This window comes from Vipera ursinii, assembly GCF_947247035.1.
Source record: "Vipera ursinii genome assembly, chromosome: 1".
Classification (NCBI taxonomy): Eukaryota; Metazoa; Chordata; class Lepidosauria; order Squamata; family Viperidae; genus Vipera; species Vipera ursinii.
This window is the reverse complement of record NC_139512.1, coordinates 252856028-252874546: the sequence shown is the minus strand read 5'-3', so window position 1 is coordinate 252874546 and position 18519 is coordinate 252856028. Positions and strand designations below refer to the sequence as shown.

General features: G+C 38.7%; 1 protein-coding gene across 2 annotated transcripts in view; it reads right to left on the bottom strand.

Moving 5' to 3' along the window:
* The window catches only part of AFG1L (AFG1 like ATPase), a 64556-nt gene extending 46677 nt beyond the window's left edge, over nucleotides 1-17879 (bottom strand). Inside the window, exons 1-5 of one of the 2 annotated variants that reach the window (XM_083371771.1) lie at nucleotides 17766-17879; nucleotides 12232-12455; nucleotides 6382-6433; nucleotides 5615-5716; nucleotides 3998-4128 (exon numbers count right to left, since the gene is read on the bottom strand). In XM_083371771.1, the coding sequence (XP_083227897.1) occupies nucleotides 3998-4128; nucleotides 5615-5716; nucleotides 6382-6433; nucleotides 12232-12455; nucleotides 17766-17865 (609 nt within the window). In that variant the 5' untranslated portion in view covers nucleotides 17866-17879. Of the gene's footprint in view, nucleotides 1-3997; nucleotides 4129-5614; nucleotides 5717-6381; nucleotides 6434-12231; nucleotides 12456-16757; nucleotides 16870-17765 lie in introns of those variants that run through there. The other variant, XM_083371772.1, reaches the window with a different exon arrangement.
* Nucleotides 17880-18519: the final 640 nt, after the last annotated feature.

The following is an 18519-nucleotide window of genomic DNA, read 5'->3' as shown; positions in this document are numbered from 1 at the left end:
GCGCACTGGACGGAGGGACGTTGATGCTGGCCGCAGGTGATTCCTAAGGTACTCCGGACCCATGCCATGTAGGGCTTTGAAAACCATTACCAGCACCTTGAATCTTACCCGGAGGACAACTGTGAGCCAATGCAGTTCACGGAGTAGAGGTGTAACATGGGAGTATCGGGAGACTCCCAACACAACTCTCACGGCTGCATTCTGTACCAGTTGGAGCCTCCAAGTGGTCCTCAAGGGCAGCCCCATGTAAAGAGCATTGCAGTAGTCTAAACGAGAGGTCACGAGTGCATGAGTGACCGTACGTAGGGCATCTCGGTCTAGATATGGCCGTAATTGGCGAACCAGGCGAACCTGGGCAAAGGCTCCCCTAGTCACAGCTGTTATATGGTCTTCCAAGGAAAGCTGTGAATCTAAGAGGACTCCCAAGTTGCGAGCCCTAAAAGGAAGCCGAGCTTAACAAAGTTACCAACGGTTTCGTAAAACGTTAACAAACCACTAAATGAATACCCTACTGCTTTTAGTGCATTTTCAGAATGTCTCGCCAATATTCAGCGACAAGTACTTGAACTATGGAAAGTGAAGCATCGTGGTTTGTTCTTACACCAGTGAAAGGAAAGTATCAGGAGAATGCTAGTTTGCTGGGCTGCGGAATCTGAAAAGTGATGCAATACTCCACAGCTACGCAACTTCGAAGCACACAGTACATGGCATGACTGGGAAGACAGAGCAGCAGAGTTGTATCTGGTGCTACTTTTAAATAATGCAAAGGTTCATGAAGCTTCAGTTCGTAGGACAGGAATCTACTGCGCTATATCTTAAAAGAAAAGAAGAAATAGATGCATTGTGTGTCTGTGAAACTATGAGGAAAATAAAGAACATACACTAATAGGTTTGAGTAAAGGTGGTCTGTTCTTTTAAAGTGAAGTTTATGAATACACTCAAAGAAGTTAAGGGTGCATTTCATTATGAATGAAAGGGCTACACTGTATATATTTGAAGAATGAATTAATGTGATGTAAGTCGAGGTGAATGCATATGAAAGTAGGAAACCCTACTAGGTTGTTAGTAGTTGGAACTTACACTCCAATAAAAGTTGGTAAGGGAAAAATAGGGATAAGTTCTAGGAAAAAAATGTGCAACAGTATGGGTGAAGTGCAGATTTAGTGGAAAAATCGTTTTGTTGGGTAACCTGAATAGGGGAATGAAAATGAGATGGGAAAGTAAAAATGATTGGGCCATTCAGAGATGTAAGTAGCAATAAGAATGGATATTCCTTGGTGAACTCCAGGATCAGGTTCCGAATGTGAGACATGTGGTGGAGGAAGGAGAGCTGAGCTGAGCTGTGTTAAGCTGAGGAACTGGAAGAAAATGGCTGAAGGTTTTATGGGGGGAAAAAGTATAAGTAGATTAATTTAGCAACAAAATGAAGTGAATAAAGTGAATAAAAGGAAATAAAGTTAAAAGAATTGTGTTACCGAGTGCTACAGAAGTATCTGGATTTAAATTAATAGAACGTATGAAAAAATGCAGGGTGTAAGGATGAGGAATGAAAGCTGCTGTGGATGAGAAAAATACACAGAAGAGTTATTGCTAAAACGATGAGAGAGGTTCTACACTGTGTAGTGTGATAAAATCATTGTTGTAAGAAAGTAGTAAAAGAAGGCAATGAAAAGAGGCAAAGCATGCTAAGAATTTTATAAGAATAATTGTCTTGGACATGGGAAAAGAGGACTAAACAAGGAGTTTCTTCTAATGTAAATTCAACTATCAATAAAAGTGATAAAAAATATGGTGGATACCAAAGGGAAATTTACGGTAAAGTCTAGATTTCAAATTTTCACCTCCAAAACAAAATGTGAGAGAAAAGCTATTTTAAAATCAGACAATGAATCTTGATAGGCATTGTGGCATAAATTATTTTTTATCTTTGCATTTGTTAAGTACAAGATGAAATATTTTGCTCATATATTTCTTATAATAGATTTTTGTATAATAGAAATTGAATGTTGTTCCTGTTATTAGTATAGTTTACCCAAAATTCAGATCTACCATCACTACCTTTGAAATATCTACTCATCTATGTAATTCATTAAAACTGTGTTTCATTAAATTTCATTTTTGTGATACTCCATTAATACACACTGGCTATTCACTCTAAAGCTTAGCTCAGTTGCCCATTCAACAGTATCCAAGGCTTAAAGTCAAGGTATATTACAGATACTACATCTCTATAGCCCACTATGCCAGTTTTGTATCAAAGGAGGAAATTAGGCTAGACTGGTGTAATTTGCTTTTGGCTAATTCAAGCTACTTATCATATTCCCTATTCTCTACTGGTCATTTACAAGTGGCCTGTAGCTCAGTAGTAGAATATGCTAGGGACACAATGGGATTATAAGGACTTTAATGATGAACTCCTCAACAGATTTATCACCTGTCAGGAAACAAACACATTTGATTGCCTTGTGCCACCTTGATTACTATTAACCCAGGTGTGAATTTTCACATGCCAAGTGTGTGTGTGTGTGTGTGTGTGTGTGTGTGTAGTGATATATCATAGAACGGAAGTGGCAAGAGTAAGATTCCACATGATTACGTCCAATCAACAAAAAGGAAGTGCTGATCTGGGATTCTTAAACTTCCAAACTGAAACCAATTTGGATGACAACTATATAGTGTTCTTCTGTCAACTAAAAATTGCAGAAAATCCTGTTTTCAGCTTTAAAGCATAAATATGCACCCACAGAATAAAAAAGGCCTTTGTGGAATAAGGAAGTTATGAAATGAAAATGCTTCAGGAAGCCCAGAAAAAAAGAATGCACTTCGGTTCAGAAATACATTCACTGCTCCAAGCATAGCGATTTTGTTCTCCTTCCAAAAATAATCTATATACTGTTCTGTAACTGCAATGCAAGAAAATTACAAAGTAGCATCAGTACTGTCCATAATAACTGAGACACTAAGAAAATCAAAATACTGGATGTCATATTTCAATGGCAATGTTAAAAGAAGAGAATCGGTATGGTATAGAAACTAGGAAACTGTGAGTGCTAGCCCCATTTTAGGAAAAATACACCAGCTGGGTGACCTTGGGCCAGTCTTAACCTTAGGAAGAAGAGAACTGCAAACTACTTCTAGAGCTGAGACTAATCCAAGCATTTGCCAGGAGTCAGACAGAACATTCCCCAAAACTGGGACGTTAATATATCTGAAGCCAAGACATGAGGACGTGTTACAATGGGTGCTGCTTTATGATTTTAATTTCTAGATCTTGAAGGATTTAATTAACCTATTTTATTTTAAAAAGAAAACAAGTTAAAATAATATAAATAAATAACCTATGAATGTCTACTCGGAATGAAGTTTTGACTATTGAGAAGGCTACATGTACGTATTATACCTTTGCTTACACTGACAATTTTAATTTCGAGCAACATAGGCCATAATCTACGAGAATGTGGGTAAAGTATGGGTGGTAGAAGCTCAAATATTTCCAAAATATATAATTAAAGCAAAGACTCAATTGGACAACTCTTAATATGAATGGTGTGTGTATGTATGCATATATATGTGTATGTTCATATGTATGTGTATGCATAGAAATACATCCACATACTAATAATACAGAGACACACTTATTTAGATGTACAATACATATGTTGTGTGTGCAGAATGTATGATTAAATAATATTTTAGAATTGAATGTAAGTGTAATATAAACCAGACTGTGCATTTTCAAAAAAAGATTCCAGTTTAGCAAATAGCACTGATATAACCATACCAGCTACATGCATCTAAAATTTCATGTATTCAAGATCATATTAACTGTGACAAATTTTGCTTGTCCAAGCATACGAGTAAATAAATACTTCAATGAGAAAATATAAAAAAACACCTACAGCCTAGAAAGTTAACAGCAGTACAAAATATTGCTATCAGGCATGTTTTTCCCCAGGAAAAGAGGAATGTAAATCTCTTATAATATATTCTTACTTACCTGAAATTCATCAAAACACAAGAGACAAGCTTCCTCACTTATTTCATCAGCTATAGGAGCTATTGGATCATATGATTTAGCCATTAATCCAGCTCTTCGTTTTGGCAGACTCTGTTTAAGGCAATGTATTCCTGAAGTGAACATTTTGCAAGATACTTAGTAAACATGCTGGAAATAGACTCTCAAAACAACGATTATATTTACATGTTAACAGAAGTAAGTTTTGACATAGTAATTCTGTGCTAATTCCATTCGTTCAATTTTTGGAAAAGCAATGACAACTACAAGCATCCTCCCCCCCCCCCAGTGGGCATCCTTGATTCATGCAACATCCGTCAGCTTTTTGCCTCTTTGCAATATATACAGAATATCATAAAGGTGGTCAAGATAATACCCAACAAGGTATATTATTCAGTTTGTCTTTCTTCTCTGTATAACTATATATAAAAAGCACATTGTCTATGTTGATATTGCTGTATACTATTGAGAAACAAATGTTAAGTTCACAGACTAGAGCAAAAAACAGAGAAACGAGAACAAGGAAATAAAAGAGAAATCTGACAAAAGACTAGGAAGCTTTAAAGACTAAATGTTAATATAATGGAAAATAGAAGATCGTTGTATATTAAAATAGATAACTAAATCTTCACCTGTAGTTTCTAAATAAGTGAACAACGTGTACATTGTACCATCTATTTCATTTACTATATTAGGCAAAAAGCTGTATATTTGCAAAGAGGAGAGTTTATTATGGAAAAGGTTTTTTTTTCTGGCACTGAGAAGGACGAGTACATGTTTTGGCCCATGCTAACTTTCCCCTTGTTTAGGATCACAAATGCTGATATAAGAAGAATGGAAATATTCTTTGATATCACAAAAATTCAGCCACTAGTCAGAACAATGAGAATTCTAATCTATCATCTCTCTATCTCTCTATCATCTCTCTCTCTCTCTCTCTCTCTCTCTCTCTCTCTCTCTCTTTCTCTCTCTCTCTCTGTTTGTGTGTGTGTGTGTGTGTATACCTACAGCATTTGGTGGAAATCAGTTACTTTTTTCTATCCTGTTCCACCTTCAACTTGACATTTTATCTTTTTGCTATTCAACTTTTAAATGATGGCCTTATGGCAACTGAAAGACCAATAAATACTGTACATTATAACACTAGTTCACTCTTCACTTGCAGGGGACTATTATAAAAGGTTTAGGTATTTTCACAATATTGTTCAATCTCTCTCTATATAATTGTGGCAAGAGCACATATCACCACATTCCAGCAGATGCTCTGAATTTTTAATCGTGCAAATAAGTACAAATGAATTAAATAAGTGATTGACTGTCCACTGGTACTTACTCACTCAAGGGAAATGAACCTACTTCCTCAAATCCTCAATGTTTTCCCTCAATTAATTCCTAGGGGTGTTGCAAGACAGCTCTATTCTAACTGAAAAATCAAGTTGAAAATTTCCCCATACTGTCTACATTAATTCCTTTCTTTTCGGCTTTTAATTGACAGTCTTCCGGTGGGTGCCAGACAAAGAATTAAGAAGAAACAGGATGACAGATAACATGGAAGATACCTGTAACATACTGTATTGTACCAGAAAGATTTAAACTTACTTTTGTGCACATCAAGCATGAAGCCATGGAAATGGACTCTCTTTTTTCTTTCTACTTGTAGATGAGAATAAAATATGTCCATCACCATTGTCTTTCCTGTGCCTTCAAATAAAAACACACATAACCAACAGGTTGTTAATTTAAAACACTATGTACTGATTACAGTAATGACTGTTCATTAGCATTGAGCTAATGAAATCATAATCGTGATCTGAACAGTACAAAATCATTATCTTTGATGCAAGACTTCAACTAACATGGGCAGGATCATTTGTATTATATGAATCTAAAATATATCAAAATCAAAAAAATGCAATTATTGTTTCTATCTGAAATATACCGAGCATTATTCCCTAAAAATAAATGAGGACGCCTCAGTTCTTTTTTAAAATAGATTAGTCGTAAATACATCTTTTGGTCAGACCAAGTATTCACCTCAACTAACATCCCCCTTCCACATAACAAGGGCACCAAAACCAGTGCCCTTCCTGCCATATGCAATCAAGGCTCACATGGTCCAGGGATCCCAGATCACAAAGCACACTATGTTGATCCGTTTCATTACCTGACATTGCTCTGAGCTTTGATTTGCTCTGTAATGTCGAAGCAAACTAAATACAGGTCATTAGTGGCTCAGCCCAGGGTGCTTTGTTCTATTGCTCTCATTGGAAAAGAAAGTTGGCTTATTAGCTAGCTATAAATCTGGGAAAGTGTGCAGATATGCTTAAAAAAATTGGCCGTATTTCAGTTAAAATCTTTCAACTTACCAACATCACCATAGATATAAAGGCCTTTTGGAGGTTTACGTCTTGTAAAAAGCTGCAAGTTAAAAAAATGATTACATTTTATTCGCCTTGGACAACAGCAAAATAAGAAAACAACATGATATATTTATTGCAAAGTCAATATAGCTTGCAAACTCTCAATTCAGCTATTGCATTAAAAAGAACAAAGCCTGCTCTGCTGCTGAAAAGCTCAAATATTATTTTGGTTCATCAAGCACACAATAAGGGAAATTGGGAAGGACAAAAAACCTAAATATTCTTTTTAATATCTTTTCAAGCCCAGTAGGTTGAGCATTTCGAATAATTCTATAGTGAAAATTATAAACTACATGTAAACATTTCATTCACACACACACACACACACACACACACACACACGTATAATCACATTTTGCAGCTCTTGAAGGTTTGCAACAATGATAAAACATCACAGTGAAAATATCCACAGAAAATGCAATTAAAATTAGGTGAAATCAAAATAACACAACCCTCACAGTTCACTCAAAACCTCAAAGAGTAACCCAGTTTCAGCTAGCCTTCTGGAAGCTTATTATTGATGGAACCAATCTTACTCGCAAGGGGGTACCATTCCAGAGGAACAGGTTGTCGTGTAAAAACAATGTCTCCACACCCCCAACTTCAAGCACTACTAGCAGTTTCTCTTGAGAGAGACACCAGTTAAATCCAATTGGAGGAGACACTGCCGAAGGTGCTAGGCCATGTATAATTTTATAGGTTAAAACTAGCTTTTGAACTGATTCTGGAAGCCTACTGGCAACCAGTGCAAGGCACGTAGTACCACTATTGCGCAAACACACTATTCAGTATCTATGACACACAGGTCTCTACATCTTGCACAGCTACAGGTTCTAAGTGTTCTTCAAACCCCATGAGGTAATGCATCATGATGAGGGAATGATTCTCTGTAGCAACTGCTCTAGGTCACAACAGCCAGAATGGACAAAAGTCTTCTGGGCACAACCTGTACTTGCTCTCAGAGAAAACCAGAAGCACCCTTCCTGTAAGCCCCCCCCCCAAGTAACAGATTCGTTCTCTCAAGAGTAGTGCTACCTCTTTCAAGAAAGACTACTGAAAACAATAGAAGGTGATGGACAAAAAGCAACTGGTGTTCAATTTTAGACCATTTTCTCTCATCCAGACTCTGATAGCCTCTAGACAAAACCTTCCCAGCATTCCCCACTGGGCCAAGAGTAGTAATGTATAATTAAATATAATCAGCAAACTGACCATACCTCATCCCAAATCTCCATATGGCCCCACTCAGCATGTAAATATTAAAGGAGGGAGGGCAGCACCTCCCAAACCCATCTCTCATCTTCTCCCAACAAATACAACCACTTTCTGAAGGAGCAAAACCTTTGTCAAACAGTAGCTACAATTCTTGCAGATGCTTCAGAAAGATACCATCACTGATGGTATCAAAGGCTACTGGGAGGTCTGAAAGGACCAGGCGGTGCACTGCCCCTATCTAAATTTCAACAACGGTTATTGCCTCTGCGTATCACCATAGTCCATACTTGTGTTCAGTCATATTCATTTTTATTCTTCCTCCGCCAATGCTCTAGGAATTGCTTATGTGGCCTCATCTCCTGAAAATCCTCAGAAAACCAAGGAGCAACCCAGCATCACTTTTACAGAGAGAGATTGCTTAAGGGACAATTTCTTTTAGACCCCAGTCTCCTCCTAATGCCAAACAGGTAATTGCTAGATTACTGGGAAACTTCCCCAAGAGTCTTCTGGGAACTCTCCAGATCCATCAGTCATCTTCCGTTCTGCAGAGGTCTTAGGTGGCAGTTAATTTCACTTGGACCAGGAAGAAATTAAGACACACAACTTGGTAGAGGTACTGTCCTCCATCTTCAGATAGCCCCATAACTGCACCACCACAAGGAAACTACATACAGATAATAGATAATTCCACAACTGCCCTGAAACCCCAAAACTAGAAAAAGAAAAGATCCAGATAATAATTATCTGTTGGGCCAATGATTACTTGAGATAAGCCCATGAGGCAATGAACTTCATGGCTATATACCCATCTCTGTCACAAGTCACTGGAAGTTGGGCAGCATATAAATTAATACATTTATTTTTTTTTCTGTTCACAACAATGTCCCACAGGTGCTTCTCAAAAGACAATTGGACTTTCCCAGTTTCCTCCTTGAAAACCATTTCACTTCTCATCCAAGAACCTCCTCAGTTCAGAGTATAAAAGAAACATGGGGCTCTCTTCTTTCTTTTGGTCCAGTTACTTCTTCATTGTTCTCATTTTCTTTTTTTTGTCTCCTTCTCTGGAAAATTACTTTTTCTTCTTCCTCATCCCCGTCTGACTTCCCCCCTTTTTTCTTTTCTGCTGTACAGTATTTTCTGACAATTTGTAAAGCAATTTTTATGTTTAGGAATGGTTTGTAGATGCAGAGTAAGATCATGAATTTTATAATGAAATACCTTACATTAAAGGAAATTCAGTTTAGTAAGTTATTATTTTGGTCTAGTCTCCTTTTGTGAGGGAGAGAAAAATATCGAGGGTATGAATGCGTATTCATCTATGATACTTTTCAAGGGTTGAGTTAACTAAATATAAAAATAGAAGCTAATGTCCACAGTCAGCGAGGAATCTGGAGCTAAAAGGAGGCTGTATATTTCATTCAGGAAGAAAACAATATGAAACATGTTTCAAATCAACAAGAAATTATTTTGAGGGGAAAAAAGATAAAGGTTTTAGTGTGGCCTTCACAGTTCCCATCTGAATAGCACTGAAAATCTATGGGAGATCTCAAGGACAAATGTACATAAGCTCCAAGAATATTTCTGAATTAGCAGAATTTGTAAACAAGAGTGGGAAAAATGCCAAAAGCTAGAAAAGAAACATCAGATATGAGCTGTTTATTTCTGCTAAGGAAGTGTTAAAAAGTTCTAATTGAAAAGCTATCCAAGCTTTTTTTTTAATGTGCTATGTTCATTGTTTTCTTAATCTAAATCGGTAAATAATTCCACACAAATAATACATATCCATTCAAATTTCCAGAAAGATGTCACATTTAACTTTGTAGCACGGAGAGGTTATACTAGCTTCTAGTCACCTAAGAATTTGCTGAAATATACAATTTAGGGATGCCTAATATATTCAAAAAGGGTTCATTCTAGTTGTAAATTAAAATACACAACACAAGACACTTAGGATGCTTGGAGTTCTCCAGACTCTTGGATATGATCCTAAGAACCCCCTGGAAAAGTGCTATCAACCCATAATTTTTATGGAACAGAAATAGAAAAAATATTTAAAACTTAAGGGAGCAATTAGTGCAAATATACAGATAATCCTCAACTTACTACAATTGAGCCCAACATTTCTGTTGTTAAGTGAGACAGTTGTCAAGTGGGTTTTGCCCCATTTTATGATCTTTCTTGCAACAGTTGTTAAGTGAAACACTGCAGTTGTTAAGTTAGTAACTTGGTTGTTAAGTAAATCTGGCTTCCCTATTGACTTTGCTTGTCAGAAGGTTGCAAAAGGTGATCACATGACCCCCTGGGACACTGCAACCGTCATAAATCTGTGTCAGTTTCCTAAGCACCTGAATTTTGATCGCGTGACGGTGGGGATGCTACAACAGTCATGTGAAAAATGGTCATAACACTTCTTTCAGTGCCATTGTTACCTTTGAATGGTCACTAAGTGAAATCTTGTTAAGTCGAGAACTATATTACCTATATAAATTAAGTTTTATTAAATTTAGCTTGAAATCTTGCTCTGGACCACTTCTCTAACATTATCATCTCCTTTCCCATCTCCAACATGTCAGAGGAAAGACTTCAATCAGAAACAGCTTGTGTGTTCATGCTAAAAGGTTTTTGGTTGCCAGCAAGATGCTGGCTAAAAGTATCAGCTGAATTCCTTACCCATAGATAAGGTTGGAGGGGAGATTTCCACAGAAAAATTCCTTGAGGAAGTGAAGCTTTAATGATCTGTTTCCAAAACTGACCTGGGAGCAGGGGGAAGGAGATAATAAATCTCCCCTTAAAATAAACATCTCTGCCTTTTTTAAATAATACATACAAATTTGCATATTCCACTAGATCAAATATACTTGAAATGCTAAAAAACGTTAGCAGTATGGTATATATAAAATTGTGAGGGGCAAGCAAGCAGATCCAGATATAAAATGTTCAAGTTAACTATTGTATTCTATCTATAATTGAAGAATTTCTCCACATTGCTCACCCTCTCTTGGGTACACACAGATAAAGTCACATGACATCGGGAGGCGGGGCCATTCTAGGTCTCTTGCAGCTGTGCAATGACTCAAGGCTAACTCGCCGCTTGATCCCTCCCACTTGCCTGCTGCGGATTTCCCAACAAAACTAAATGATATACTTTTTCTAAAGTTTATGTCTTCAAAAATAATTCCTACAGTCAGGGCTTTTTTTCTCATAGAACGCTCAGAACGGAGTTCCGGCACCTTTTTTGGATGGAACCTTGTAGGATAGGCAAGGTGGGTTGTATGACATGTGTGAGTTCCGGCACCTTTTTCTTTTACAAAAAAAGCACTGCCTACAGTATTTACAGCGATTACATCTTTAAATGATATTTTACTAAAAATTAAAAAACACCAATATATTCTCCATTATACCACATTCTGATATGAAGAGATCTGTTTTTTTACAGAAGGACCTAGGAGTCAAACTGCAACTTATCCAAGAACTGCAATTTATCTAGCAATAAATATGAACAAGTCCTTAGCTGGGGGAAATACTGTTGTTTACTGTTTGGAATTGCTAAATAGACCATTGATCTAATAGGCCCCCTCATCACCATCTTTGTCTGCTGATTTCTACCCAATTCATTTAATCAATGTTGCCTGATATTCTTACTTCTTGGCTCATGTTCATTTCTTTCACATTATCCTATAGATTAATGTTTAATCAATAGGTATTAATCTGGATGAGGCTTCTGATGTTTTCCTCTGTCTAGTCTAGTACTAGGGGACAAAACTTGCAAGTTTTCACCAGAGTCCTGAAAAGAAATGTTAAAAGCAACTAGAATAAGTACAGCATAACACAAAAATTTGAACTATTTTCTTCAGATTACGGTATGACTCTGCCACCTTCTGGCAAAGACCTCTTTGTAGGTTCAGGATACTACCTTCCACACTACACATATTAAAGACAGAACAATCCCAAACATTCTGTAGAATCTGTACATTCTTGGGGACATAACAATGAACAGTGTAATACAGGTAATAGTAATACATCACTTAAGTATATTTCAAGTTGTAGAACAGTGACAGATGAGCTTTTTGTCTAGTAAATTGTTATTAGTAACTTTTTCCAAGTCATTTTTATTTAGGAACAGAATATAGGTTGCAGATCAATTTGGGATTGGAGTACTTCCCATGAAAATATCTCAATCAATAAAATTTTCTAAATTTAATTGCATTGGGGAGAATAAAAATATCAATGTTTCTTTTTATAACTTGAATATCATCAAGTAATCATTACTATTTCTGATACTCAGCCTTGTTTTGTCTTATCTTCTTAGTCTCAGCCTCTTAGGCAGGGGTGTCAAACTTGCAATGTCACATGATGTGTCGTGACATATCATGACTTTTTTTCCATTGCCGGCAATGGGGTGAGTGCAGTTTCGGCATGACCCATCTGGCCCGCAGGCCGGCAGTTTGACACCCCTGCTCTTAGGCATGAACTGGAATTATTAAATAACATAGTTTACAGAGCTGTTGCAATCAAGTTCAGAAAAATCACTTGAACCAGACACAAAAACTGCTACAGAAATGCTTAATGGCAGAACTTTACCTTTGAGAATATATGTTTTGGGCTGAGGTTGTACCCTTTAAGACTTTCATGTAGTTTCTGCAGGCACCGCATGACTTTCCGTTGCTGTTCATCATTCCTCAGCTGCTCCACTTTGGTAAGGAATTCATAATGTTCTAAAGGTCCATTGCAAACCAATAAGGCTTTCAAATTAGCATCTGCTAGACCACCAGCAGCAGCTTTCTCTGCTACCTGAACTGTATATGCTGTATGACATGAGATAAACATTTATTTACTTTAAAAAAGAAGAAGAACTAAGAGTCAATCTTATTCTTCTATAATTAGTTAGTGGGCTGAAATGAGAAACTCTGGTCGAATCCCTTGGACCACAAAGCTCACTGATTTATTTGTATCCCACCTTTATTATTTTTATAAATAACTTACAGTGGCAAACAAACTTACAATGCACTTTCCTTCTCCTATTTTGTCCACAACAATCCTGTGAGGTAGGTTGGGCTGAGAGAGAGTAACTGGCCTAAAGTCACCCAGTTGGTCTTCCTGCCAAAGGCAGGACTAGAATTCACAGTCTCCTGGTTTCTTGGCCAAGACCCTAATCACTACACCAAACTGGCTCTCTTAATGTCATCAGTGATGACTTTGGGCTAGTGATTATTTTTCCCAGTGCTTCTCAACCTTGGCCGCTTGAAGATGGGTGGACTTCAGTTCCCAGAATTCCCCAGCTGTGCTGGCTGGGGAATTCTGGGAGTTGAAGTCTACCCATCTTCAAGCGGCCAAGTTTGAGAAACACTATCTTCTTAGTCCAATTTACTCCCCATTAGCATATAATTTGTGAGCCTTCTGCAGCATTCAGAAGAACATGAGACATAAATAATAAAATTTATTATAAACTTTGTTTCTATTCCAAGACTCTACATATGACTTAAAACACATAGAACACCCATAACCTTCAATATGCGCAGTATAAAATAATACACAGTGATAGCATGGCCAGAAACTTCTGCACAGGTTTCTGATGTGTTTTCCACGAACACCACAAGCATGCAAAGCAAAAAGGGGTTTCAACGCTTCACATTACTAAATGCATGTTCAGCGCACTACAATTCATCAGTCTCACTTTGATTTCAGATCAACGTGTACAACTGTAGATCAATATATATATATATATAGATAGATAGATAGATAGATAGATAGATAGATAGATAGATAGATAGATATAGATATAGATATAGATATAGATATATAATGCATCCTTCATTGGGCCGTTGAGATGATAAATTCTAGGACAGACATGTCAAACACAAGGCCCGGGGGCCGGCCCGCGAAGTGGTTTCATGCGGCCCGCGAACCCATCCTGGAAACAGTGAGGGAACGGCCCCCACTGCCTTGGCCCTGGCCTAGAGAACCTCCTTCTGCCAGAGACCCTCAGATCTGTCCCACTCCTGCCCAGGCCCCCATAGGCACCCTTGATGCAAACGATGTAGAGCTGGCCACGCCCACCCAGTAGGCCACACGCACCCTGGCCACGCCCACCCTGGCCATGCCCACCCGGCCCCTTGAGGGCAACCGCAATGTTGATGCGGCCCTCAATGAAATTGAGTTTGATACCCCTGTTCTAGGACATCACAAAATAGGGATTAACACATAAATATCAATATTCTATATATTATTAGAAAACAAGAGTTGTTACTTTTTCATAGAAAAGTAAAGGTTTCCCCTGTCCAGTTCTGTCCAACTCTAGGGAGCAGCGCTCATCTCCCTTTCCTAGCCAAGGGAGCCAGCACTATCTGAAGACACTTCCGTGGTCTTGTGGCCAGCATGACTATATGCCAAGGCACACAGCATGCTTTTACCTTCCCACCAAAGTGGTATCTATTTATACACTTGCATTTGCATGCTTTGGAACTGCTAGTTGAGCAGGAGCTGGGGCAAGTAACAGGAGCTTACATTGTATGGGACTCATGTGTCAAACCCTGGCTGCCAGCTTTCCATTCTGGTTTTGTTGTTCTCTCTTCTATAGACAGAAAGGATGTAGAACACTACAGGAGCCCCAAAGTTCTTCAGATTCTTTTCTAGATCTTAAAAAGCCACAGCGCGCCTATTCCTTGCAGATTTCTTTTTTTTTTCTCTCCCAGTAAGAATGACCAGGAAAAATAAATGGCCTTTCTAAGCTTTGGCAGCTATTCCTCAACATCCATCTTTCTGGAAATAATGCTGCCAAGGTAAAAACCACTGGCTCCTTCGTATACTAGAGAAAATTGTCCTCTCACAAATCAGTGCATTACAAGTCCATAAAGAGAATGGCCCAAATATTCAGTGAATTGGAAAGGAAGGGGGGAAAAGCCTAGAACAATGTTCTCTACCTTTTCTTCATCACAGACCCCTTTAAATACCTTTTGTGGTCACGGACACCCAAGACTTAACTCAAGTTTTAAATCATAACATTTCTTCAAACCTTGTGACATCGTGGTCGCCCAGGGGCTCACAGACCACAGGTTGAGAACCACTGGCCTAGAATTTAAACTGAGTAGTATAAACTAATTATCATATGAGGACTTTGATTTCTGTATAATACAATGTTTATGTTCTGTATGCGTGCGGATTCCCTCATCTACAATAAAGAGGTTAATCTTGCTAACCATGCCTGTGCACCTCCTCATCAATAAGTAAATATCTGAATAAGGAGTTGAAAGCCTAGAGAGCTGAGATGATTAGCTATCTCTGTGTGCAGCATGACCTTAGTTGCATCATGTATGCTGTTCAAAATTCTACCTTCTTGCCTCCTTTTCAGTTGGGAACCTTGATGCTGCCTACTTCTCCTGCTAGAGACCGAAATAGTTATTCTTCCAGTGATTAAGTATCACTTCTGAATATCATACTCCTGATGGTCATTCTCATCCACTGGGTTGGTTCTGCTCCTAACAGACAGTTGCTTCCTGTACCAGCTATCTCTGCTATTTATGTCCCCCCCCCCCAAATTTCACTCCTTTGTACTAAAGTATAGCCATTTTTTAATCCTAATTCATTTCCTTTGAGCACTACTACAGCTTTTATTTCTTACATATATACAAGTATTTTTTCAAATTTTTAGTATGACAGATCTGTCCCTACTCTAGTAAGCAGCTAGTAAGAACAAAGGAGAGGGGAAAGGAATTGGTAGAAAAGGAGAGAATAATGAAGAGACAGGCACATGCTGAATAAATTAGATTATGGATTAGAATGACACTACCTTTGACTCTTGCTCTTCTCAGAATAAGAATGCATCTTATAATAATTGCCACTGAGGTATTAAGTTTGGCTGGCTGGGGAATTCTGGGAGTTGAAGTCCTCACATCTTAAACCTGCCAAGGTTGAAAAACACTGTACTAGATGTAAACTAATTCTGCAATTTCCCATATTCTTAAGCAAGAATGCATATTCTGAATTGGCTAACACTGACGCAGATACATCTGAAGTGTGAAAGATTCTGACATAGGCACCCTAATCTAGCTTTTATAAATTCCACATTATTTAACATGCATTCTTATTTTAAAACCTAGACTCTTATGAGCAAACAGATTATGTAGGATGGAATTCAGCCTGTCCAAAGTAGGCAAGAAAATGAATCTGTTATCTAAAAGGTTTCCCTGTGTGACAAGTTAAATATAATTTTGAAGATTTGTAAATAGTATTCTATGTTGGTACAAATTAAAATTAATCAATAGAAAAGCACACATTATCCAAGTCAGTTATAGGGCATCTATTTCCTAGAGCAGTATCTACTAGCAATACTAGTGTTAACTTCAAGACAAAAACATATATGCAGATACCAAAATGTTGTTTTCACTCCATAATCACAATATGCACTAACTGAATTATAGCACATAGGACTTATTGCTATGCATGCAAATTTATAACTTCCACGAAGTTTTTAGCATGCATCCCCTGCAACAAAAGATGCTTGAATATATGTATTTATCACTTGTGTATATAATCTGACAGCTGTTAACCTTGACAGTTCACCAAAACAGCTGCAAAGTACATCTATATTTTGTGAAAAAATGTTAATTGATAAGAGTATTTTTCTGTACATAATTTTTGTGACAGTAAGGTACAGGCTGCAGAATCCATCAGTGTAACGCTTTTCAGCATTGGCACCTTCCCATTTGTCAGTAAAAAGGTTTACTGATGAGTCTTCGGTGGAAGGGGTTATTTTTCCCCCCACATCTCAATCAATTCTGGGCCACACAGAATGAACAGTCTCTTGTACGGATACTCAGCCTTATTAGAGACAAACCAGCAGTTCCTGATGTTCAACCATCTACTCTTTTGCCATTAAGACAAGAGCTCCACAACTATAAACTATAAAAATAATCCACAAAGAGCTCTGCGTGTTCTGACATCAATGCTCAGTCCTTATTCTACTTCGTCACAAAACCAACATTATACAGCATATTAAAACATAATCGTTTGCTTGATCCTCCTGGTTTGTGTGTTAAACTTTGATTCACTGATGTTAACATAACTAAATTTGTATACCGCAGCATCTGGAAGAGCTTTGAAAAACCAACCTGAAGTAGGGTTTTCTCTTTGCCGGGAACCAAAGAAGGATACGTACAACATCCTATTGGCAAATTGTATATAAAGAGACACTTGTACACACTAACAAATGTTTAAGGTAAAGGTAAAGGTAAAGGTTCCCCTGCACATGCGTGCTAGTCGTTTCCAACTCTAGGGGCTGGTGCTCACCTCCGTTTCAAAGCCAAAGAGCCAGCGCTTGTCGGAGGACATCTCCGTGGTCATGTGGCTGGCATGACTAGACGCCAAAGGCGCACGGAACGCTGTTACCTTCCCACCGTAGTGGTCCCTATTTTTCTACTTGCATTTTTACGTGCTTTCGAACTGCTAGGTTGGCAGAAGCTGGGACGAGTAACAGGCGCTCACTCTGTTACGCGGCACTCGGGATTCGACCCGCCAAACTGCCGACCTTCTGATCGACAAGCTCAGCGTCCTTTATATTCTTTAAATCAGCTCTCCATTACAAATGAGAAATAAAATTGAAGAACATCCCTAAAAGGGCATAAAATCCTTAGGCCAGAGGTCTCCAACCTCGGCAACTTTTTAAGACTTGTGAACTTCAACTCCCAGAAATCCCCAGCCAGCTCTGCTGGCTAGGGAATTCTGGGAGTTGAAGTCCGCAAGTCTTAAAAGTTGCCGAGGTTGGAGACCCCTGCCTCAGGCCGTACGTTTTTAAAATGGAGAGAGCTAACAGAACGGCCTGCCTTTATTCTTAACTTTTTTTTTTTGCATTCACGGATATTCCAAAACTTTAAATAAAGACGCTAGACGTTCCTCTTCGAAACACGCGTCAAACTTCCCGAAAAGCCGATGCCGGGAGATTCAAGTGCAGGAAAGAAAGCCGAGCCGCTCGCTTTAACTCGCCACCCGCAGGGCTGGGAGTCACGACCAGGGCTTGAAAGGAAGGGAGCCGTTTGATAGTTGACCTTCCAGCTGAGCCCTAATCCTCCCTACAGATTTGCGAGCCAACTTCCTACGTCCTGGACCCAAATGCCACTAACCTTTCCGCGGGGCCCAGCAAGTTAGGACGAGAGCGGCGGGTCGAATGGCAGCTTTTATCAAGCGGCGCCCAGTAACCAAGGGCGACACGGGAGCCGCCATCTTGACGTGCTGCCTCTCCCCCTCCCCCCTTCTTTTTCGAAGATAACTTTATTGGCAGCAAATACAGCCGCTCCTCTCCGCCAAAGCCTTCTTTCTCAGCCTTGGCTGATTCCATTCACCTTCACCTTAAACCAGAGACTCTCCCTTTTAGGCGGACTACGAGCTCCAGAATGCAACACGTGACTCCGCTCGAAGAGACTGCAGGCGGCCGGATGCAAAAGGCATGCTGGGAAGTGTTGTATTTCTGCTGTCTTCAATTCGGCCGGCTGCGGTTCTGTGATTTTTGCCGGCTGTGTATTGGTTTGGTAAGAACCAGAACTGCATTGTTTTAATACGGCATTTTTATGATCAGCTATCCCTCTGAGTCCGTGAAAGAGCATAACGATTGAGGTTCTCACGATCCTTAACACGGGGTATAACTTGGCATGTATTGAATATTACGTGCGGATGTACTACGGTACTAACGAGTAATTCCAATATTTTATATCCGATTTACTCGAATAGAAAAATAATTTCTCTGGTGTGGCTTCAGCATCTAAACATGCCCTGCATGTTTCTTTTGTCAGTTAGACTTGTACACAGTGCTTGCATTTAACTTTATGTATGCAGGGACCAATCTATAACTCTTTGTTATACTGAAGTATTGCCGTGGGT